General features: G+C 48.7%; 1 protein-coding gene across 1 annotated transcript; it reads right to left on the reverse strand.

The window, feature by feature from the left end:
- Positions 1-2,387: 2,387 nt before the first annotated feature.
- LOC135643574 (indole-3-acetic acid-amido synthetase GH3.8-like) lies at positions 2,388-5,475 on the reverse strand. Its single transcript, XM_065160692.1, has 3 exons — positions 4,356-5,475; positions 4,159-4,260; positions 2,388-4,042 (listed from the first exon to the last, which is right to left on the reverse strand). Exons 1-3 carry the CDS (start codon positions 4,688-4,690, stop codon positions 2,632-2,634), a joined length of 1,848 nt encoding a protein of 615 aa, XP_065016764.1. The 5' UTR covers positions 4,691-5,475; the 3' UTR covers positions 2,388-2,631.
- Between the last annotated feature and the right edge of the window lie 2,586 nt (positions 5,476-8,061).

An 8,061-nucleotide genomic window follows, 5' to 3' on the forward strand; every position in this document is an offset into this window, starting at 1 on the left:
TATATATATATATATATATATATATATATATATATATATATATATATATATAAGATTTAGAAAGGAGAAAGCCTTTTCGTCACTTATGACCAGATATATATTTTTTAATAAAATTATTTAATATTATATAGACTGAAATTTGAATTAAAGATAAAAAAACCTTATGAACTATGAAATAATAATTTATTTATTTTTATAAGTATGGAGTGTGATATTTGATGATAGGTTTTTAAGAGGTTTTATAGGATCTGCCCATCGACACAAAAATCTCGTCTCTGAGTCGGATCAATAATAATTATAATTATTATGTACAGAAAAATTGACCGTATCAAACTTTGTTATCCTCTCTATACGAAGAGGAATACTGAAACGAAAACTAATAGAGGAGTTACAGAAATGACATATGTTTTACGTCTACTGCATCAACGCACAGTCATCAAAATAATGCAAATTAACAGATGACTATTATCTGTTGTCCCACTTCACTACTCACGCAAAGAGTGTCATGCGAAGAGCACAGAGATTTCACACATAAAATAACGTAAACTCAGTATGTCAACTTCCTAAAAGTAATCTGCTAGACAAGAAAAAAAAGATGGACAGAGAGTCCACCAGCCTCTATCGCTTCCTCGTAGACATGCAAGACTGGTGTTGGGTCTATTTGTTTGGCATGATTACCCCATCAGAGGTTGGTGGCCATTAGGTAAAGATATCATCGCATGGCTGATGATGCCATTGGATTGGGGTTGGAGAATGAGGTGTGTTCCTCTGAGGAAGAGTTCCCGGTGGTTATCGGCAGCCCTACTCAAAACGGATGACCCAATGAACACCTCTGCTCGACAGAAATGTCAGCTCGAGGTGACAATCCAACATGCGGTCTCGAATGGTTATTATTGTAATTTAACGGACAAGCCGCTTCAATCGAGAATTGACAACAGAACCCTTAGCCTATCTTCTTCATTAATTGCATTATTTTCTATTCATATTGATAATGATAGCTTTAAACATATGTTATGATTTTTTTTCCTAATGATAATGATCATTTTTTTATTTATATTGATAATAATTATTTTTTCTAAATATCCCGACTTAAGTAGTCGTATTAGATACAGCCTCGATATAATTTTTATTTTTGTATGTCTCAAACTGTATCTCACTTGGCTTCGAATCTCATCAATATATCAAATAATTAAAATTTAATTTAATAATAATTATATTTATTTTATAAAAATATAATTATAATTATAAAAAATTTTTTCTCTCTTTTATACGTGGAGTGATGTGTTGAGTGAGTCATATCTTTACTCGTAAAAATGACGGTATGAAAATTCTCAAAAAATAATATAAGAAAAAGGGAAACAGGAAACTTCTTGGCACTGCAGCAGAGACGGTGGTGAAGTTCCAATTTTTATTGGCCACGACGAGTAGAAAAGCGGCCATTATTGGACTCTGGTCAGCTCCTCGATTCATCCATTCTTTAACCACAACAGCTTGCATACCGTGCTGGGTCTTTTCCTTCCTTTTGACTCATATGAGGCTTCACCATTGATGGCCACCAAGCTTCATGTGCACCTTCTAATCTGCACTTCCAAGAACTCTACGGGAAACTTCCACTCCCACATTTGGCTTGTTGTGTCTCCCAAGTCATGACACGTTGACGATCATGATGTACGTTACGACATGTTCTTCGAATTACTACCCGTATTAGTTCACCACTTGAGTAGATTCAGGAATCCCAGAATCCAAAAGCTTCCATCTCTCATCATCTTAGAATTCTATGCAATCTCGAATCTCACTGACTTGATAGATGTCAAATCTATATCCGAATTCGACTCGATCGTTTGCTTTCGTATCATCTCAAGCACCACTTAAAAGATACTAAAATTAAATACGACTTAACGAGTCAAACTGAACGACTCAAGCTGCCGACCTTACGAGTCAACGGGTCGGCCTCCAGTTCGGTGCACATGCACCGGCGGCGAACCAAATCGATCCGGCATTTTTAATGGGTGAGACTCGGTTCATCTCAGCGACCGCCGCCCACCTTCAATATGGATCGGCCTTTAGCTTAAGAGATCCTGACCAATTGGAAGACAGGATCGCCTTCGTATGTGTATGGCTACGCTCTCAAGTCCTTTGCCATCGGTGCAACCCCGGGAGCTGACTTAGTTTATCCGATAGACACCTTCTCAGCACTTAGCTTTGCCCTCGTGGGACGGCATCATTCTACAGGATGCAGTAAATGTGATCTAAGATTCCAAGGATTAGCTATTTCTTTTCATTTCATGAGGAGAATCTGTCCCCATCGTTCCTTAATTGAACCGACCACCGTTATTTCAGCTGTTCGAGAAGAGAGAGAAATCGAGGAACAGTTTCAAGAGCGAGTGTTGAAGGAAACAAGAATTGATTCCAAACAAAGCTAAGCTCGTTACATGAAGTCGTCATTGGACGGTTCTAAACATATAATCACAGGTCTAAAATCATCTCGGCTGAGTTAAATTAGCCCAAAGATTCTACTGTTACTCAACATAGCGAGACTAAGGGAAGGTCAAATATCTATTTTTGGTTTTTAGGGAGAAATGGGCGTCCGCGTTCCGACACGGCCGCCCGGTCGGCGGGTGCCGGTCTTCCTCAGTTCCCAGAGCGGTGCGGAGACCACCTGGGGAGGGCGGGGCTGAAGTGGGCGGAGACGACGCGGGAGTCGAGTAGCTCCAGGATGGGCGGGAAGCTGACGCAGCGCGGCACCTTGTACTGGTTGATGGACGCCCCCCTCGATATGGCGTAGTCCATCAGCTCCTCGAACGTGCCCCCACGGACCACCCGTATCTCCAGCGGTCCGATGGAGCCGTCCGCCACCCGGCTTTGCCGGTACACCGAGTTCAGAGCCTCCTCCATCGCTAGGCAGCACCGCTCCATCACCCCGTCCCGAGCCAGCGCACCCACGGCCTCTGCCGCCGAGGCCGACTTGTCCTTGGCCAGCAGCTCCCAGTAGATGACGTAGTGCCCCGGGATGGCTTTCGTGTCCGCGTGGCTCGTGTACTCCACCACGCTAGCGGAATACGGCCGGAGCAGCGCCGACGCGCTTTCGACCGCCTTTTGCAGCTCCGATTCGTCGGTCTTGTCTGACTCGATGCTCAGTAGCACGTTCTTCCGGCGGACGAACCGGAACTGCGGTGCCGCGTTGTAGAACCCGTTCACCCGCAGGATGTCTCCCACGCGATACCGGTTAAGCCCGGCGTAGGTGGTGATCACCAGCTCGTACTCCTTCCCCACCTCCACGTCCGCCAGGTCCACCAGCTGGGCCTTGTCCCTCCCGGGGCGGTGGCTTTGGCCGTCTCCGCAGTCGCCGTGCGGGAGGAACTCGAAGTAGGCCATGTTAGGCATGATGGTATAGGAGACCTCGGCGGGATCGCACATGGGTTTAAGATTGAGCCCGAAGTAGCACTCCGAGGACGCGTACATGGTGCACGCCATGGGAAGGCCTCCGCTATAGTATTCCAGGGTGGGGATGTACTGCGCCATGGCACCCGTCACGATCACGTCCAGGTACTTGGTGTTGGGCCAGATACGTGTGATGATTCCCGCCCAGTCACCCTTGGAGCACTCGACCGCGATCAACCGGGCAAGCTCCGGGTCCGGTTTCAGAAGCTCGGAGACCGCGGCGCGGACGGAGGGGTCGGTGATCTTGACGGTGAGCGCCCCGACCGCGATGTCCTGAGAGAGCTCCTGCCAGTGGAGCTGGAGGAAGCGGATGGCGCGGAGGAGGCCGGAGGCAAAGACGGCGCCCACCCGTAGTACGTCGTGGCGCTGGAGGAGACCGCAGAGCATCTGCGCGTACATGCTCTGGAACGCGTCGGCGCAGAGGATGGCTGCCGTGGGGCTGGTGTAGACATTGTACGGGTCGTAGGGACGGCTCTTGAAATGCTCACTCTTGTAGTAGCTCGTCAGCACCGGCCGCGCCGTCAGCCCGCCGGGCGTCTTTGTCTCCGACTTCACGAAAAGGAAGTAGAGCCCCTTCCCCTTGTCCAGTCCAGGCACGTAACTGTTCCATTGCCGAAAGAGTAAGATTATCAAATATATTTCTTCACGAATTTGACGTACCGATCTTCTAATTTATGCTCAAGCGAGAAGGGAGAGAAGCAAAATACGGATACTCACAGGTTCATTACAGGCATAAGAAGGCTGTAAAGGAGCTGCCTGCGATCGAGCTCTTCTTTGATGGTGGGCATCAGCTTCCTCTCCCCCGCCGACGTCCCGGAGCTTTAAATTAAAGCCAAATAAGATCCCAATCGTACATGTTGGTACGCATTAAACACTATGTTACACCACCAGCAAAGATGAAAGATCAACTGTACCTGGTGAGGAACTCCGAGATGGGATGGGCGGAGAGGATGGCAGAGCGGTCGCCATTAGCGATCCTCTGGATCTCCGGCTGCAGGTCCTCGTAGGTGACCACGGGGACCTTGGCCTTAAAGGTGGCACGGTCGGTGACGCCGCCGAGCCCGTACCTCCGGAGGTACTCCGTCTCGGCGTTGCGCTTCAATATCTCCGCCAGCACTTTCTCCTGCACCGCGTCAGCGTTCGTGGTCATCTCCTCTATGAACCGCAGCTTCTCAGCGTCCTTCTCGTTGGCCGCCGGCCCGAGCTTGGCGGGGTTCGCCTTAGCGGGAACAACAGTCTCCACGGCCATTTTCACCCTTCGTTTACAGCACCGTGGATGGATTTGGAAGCAGGAGTGGTGGATGATCAAGCAGCACAAGAGGAGGATAAGGAAGATTGGGAGCTCAACACAAGGGATGGAGGGCGCTGTGGCCACGGCGGGGGGCAAGCATTTTATAGGCGAACTGCTGCATTAGATGGGCGAGGGTCCACCGGAACGGACGGACGAGCCGCGTCAGGGCGTGTAGGTCCACGGCGCGACACCGCAGGCCGCGCGGTCGCGTCGGGATCCGGACATCGCCCGACACGCGGGGCCCCGTCGGCCGCTCGCCAGCTCGGCACCTATGGTCGTCCCGGACACGTGGCGAGCCGAGGAGTCCCAGGCTGGCGGACGCGACAGTGACCCCCCGCCGGTGGGCGGGGCAGCCCTGCGCCGGCGCCTTATGAGGTAGCATGTGAGGGCTTGATCGCTACATCACCGACGCCTCTGGACTCCGTTGTTGCACAGCTCATGTGCGTGGTCTATGCAAGGAAGGAAAGTTGCATAGATAACGTGACTAGTTTACGGGCTCTTGGCGTCATGCCATTTTAGGCTACAAGGCCGGCGGTGTCCCTTCTAGTACTGAATTCTTAGTACTAAATGAAGGGTTTCTGAGAAGATTCTGCAGCTGAGAAGCATAATAAATGGATAAAACAACAGCAGGATCGATCCAGGACTGCCATTCCAGATGAGATGAGCGAATTGATTACTCGAATTCAAGGGGAAAACCATCAACAGATGAGCAGCTGAGGCATCGCACATGTCCAACCCATAATCTACGACAGGAAATGCGTTGGGAGTGTCGATGGCCTATGCCTAATAAAGACAATGTTGAGAGCTACATAGAAGGTTCACGCTGGGGACGGTCCCATCGCGGAAGCTGCCATTGCGACTGTAAGCGATGCAAACACGAAGATCTACAAAAGGACCTAACAATCTTCTCTTGGTTCTTATTTTGCTGCGTCCAAGCTAGCCATCTTTGTGAGTAGTCTCGATGCGGCACGTAGCGTTAAGCACGTCGTCGACATCCTCGAAAGCAGCTGGTAGAAGGTTAATGGTGTTGCACTCATTTCATGGCTATCAATTAAACAGGTGAGTGTCGAACAAGAGGCCACCTAACAGCAGGAGATAGAGATACGTGTCCCTGTTACGAGACTTTGGCACGGTCTTGCGAGCTCCATGGAAGTTAGGTTCCTGTATCTCTTTCGGAAACCTACACCGCAAAAGATCGAACACCTACCATCCAAGTTGCCGGAGCACAAGAGTTCTGCGTCGGCAAGATATGTTAGCCGGCCTCGCTAGATTCTGGTACTTGTAAACGAATTAAAGTCAAATGTTTTGCTTTCATTTCGTCCCGTCAAGGCAAATCTGAGCTGACAAAACACGATTCCACACAGAAAGACCAGCGTGATATATGATCCAAACCATCTCCTAACATCACCTTGGCATGACAGAGCTGACAACTCACGGAAGCGTCTCCATGTCACTGTAGCATTTCGACTTGTGATGGAATGGACTCAAACGGGCGTGGCATCTTTGTATCTGATGGAGTGCATCGGGCCTACTCCTGTACACATATAAAAGATAGGACTCGAATATATCTAGGACGCATACGTAGAGTGCTTTTCTAGGGCTGTAGCTCAACAACTGTACCTCACCATGCCCCCTCCACAGCCTCAGCCTGCTGCAGAGAGCCTGAGACCTTGGTCCATCGAGACAGTGATGCATGTAGATGCAAGCAACACCTCCATGCCTGTGTGTCGCCATAAATGCAACCTCAGATCCATGGCTTGGGCACAAGGACCTGATGGGTCATGTAGTGATTGTTTAATCATTTGGATTTACTGGGGGGTCCCGGCCATCTGCTACTTGGTCTCCCCAAGCGCTGACCACCACAATCACGGGCCAGCCAGTCTCCTCGGTCACCAGCTGAATCCCACTGTCTCTGTGATGACATATTTCAGTGCTTGCCTGCTGAAGAAGCAGAAGACCTTAAAATGTGAGCCCAAGCACTGGCCATTTCCCAGGCCGAAAGTAAAGTTGAGGCATGATGGTTTCGGATCATTTGAAAACCTGTGTCTCATCAGAATCTTGCCGGAAGACGATCTGCTTGAAATGAGCAAGACTGAGTTCACGGTTTGCAGGGATCAGTCTGTGTTGCTCTAGCCTTTAGGTCTCATCATGAGGAAAGTTCCCTATCTTTTATATTTATTTCTCTTTATCTGCTAAAGAGATTCTGTGCTTCCACTCCAAGATCGACCCATCTGTCTCACAAGCACGAAGCTTCATGTTTCCTTCTTAGAGAGAGAAGGGGAGGACTTATAACTCACATGGTGGAAGACTGTGCTTTCATTTTTCTCTGACCACTTGTGACGGTGACAGACATTTAAAAGTTTGATCTTACGCACTTGTAGTATTCTTCTTCTTCTTCTTCTTCTTCTTCTTCTTCTTCACGACCATCATCTTTATGCACCTTGCTTCTCAGTATGCAAGTGTCGTGGCCGTATTCGATCTTAAACGTATATATACTCTACATCAGCACGGAGGATAAGATGGTTCAGCAGAACAGGAAGAACGTAGGAATCGGATGTTGTTAGGTTATGCATGATTACAGGGTCACGCATGCAATGAGCAGCTTCTCACAGACCAAAAGACAAGACTCTCTCAAGTACCCTTAAAGTTGTTGGGAGTGGCCTTCTTGCCATTAGAGCTTCCCAGGTTTTAAGATGCTGCCTCCCCTGTGACGCGAGGCACGAGACACATGGGAGAACCCAACGCTGGCTGCTCACCTTTGCCTCAGGTAAAAGCCATCTCAGAAAAGGCCGCGACAAAGACAGGGACTGAGGAGTTGTGCCTTTTGTTTCCCAAGTGCATGTCCTGAGACTCGGAATATAGGGTATTGAGATGGTTCGACGGAAGAGGAAGAACGCAGGAATCCACAACCGGATTCTCATATTGGCCATGACATGGTATCCAACACACGAACCAAGATTAATCAGCATAAACGAAACGAACCATGGGAACGCAAGCCCATGATCGAGTCCGTCAGGTAGAGGACCTCGCCTGCACCACCCACACCCGCTGTCGAGGACGCCGCCGGCGAGGAAGCTTCGACCGTTGAACGGGTGTCTTCGTGGGCTTGACTTCAGCCTTAGGTTACTTCTCCTATGGTGGTAACTTATCACCCTTGTAAAACTACATTAGAGCATATTTGGATATTTGATCTGTTTGCTGTTGTTTTCATTTCAATAATACAATTGATATTGAAGATGTAAGACAGTTTATTAAAAGGTCCTGACTTAAATCCCATCTTCGTCACTAACCTAAACTCTTGCGAAAATTTAGATCTGCAAGGGAGATAT

The sequence above is a fragment of the Musa acuminata genome, chromosome BXJ1-4 (assembly GCF_036884655.1).
Source record: "Musa acuminata AAA Group cultivar baxijiao chromosome BXJ1-4, Cavendish_Baxijiao_AAA, whole genome shotgun sequence".
Classification (NCBI taxonomy): domain Eukaryota; kingdom Viridiplantae; phylum Streptophyta; class Magnoliopsida; order Zingiberales; family Musaceae; genus Musa; species Musa acuminata.

Bases quoted from the DNA above. Each gene is read 5' to 3' on its own strand.
- LOC135643574 (XM_065160692.1), bottom strand. From the start codon at position 4,690: ATGGCCGTGGAGACTGTTGTTCCCGCTAAGGCGAACCCCGCCAAGCTC. The intron at 4,261-4,355 runs GTACAGTTGATC...TTTAATTTAAAG, and splicing joins ATCTCGGAGTTCCTCACCAG to CTCCGGGACGTCGGCGGGGG. The intron at 4,043-4,158 runs GTGAGTATCCGT...GCAATGGAACAG, and splicing joins CTTATGCCTGTAATGAACCT to TTACGTGCCTGGACTGGACA.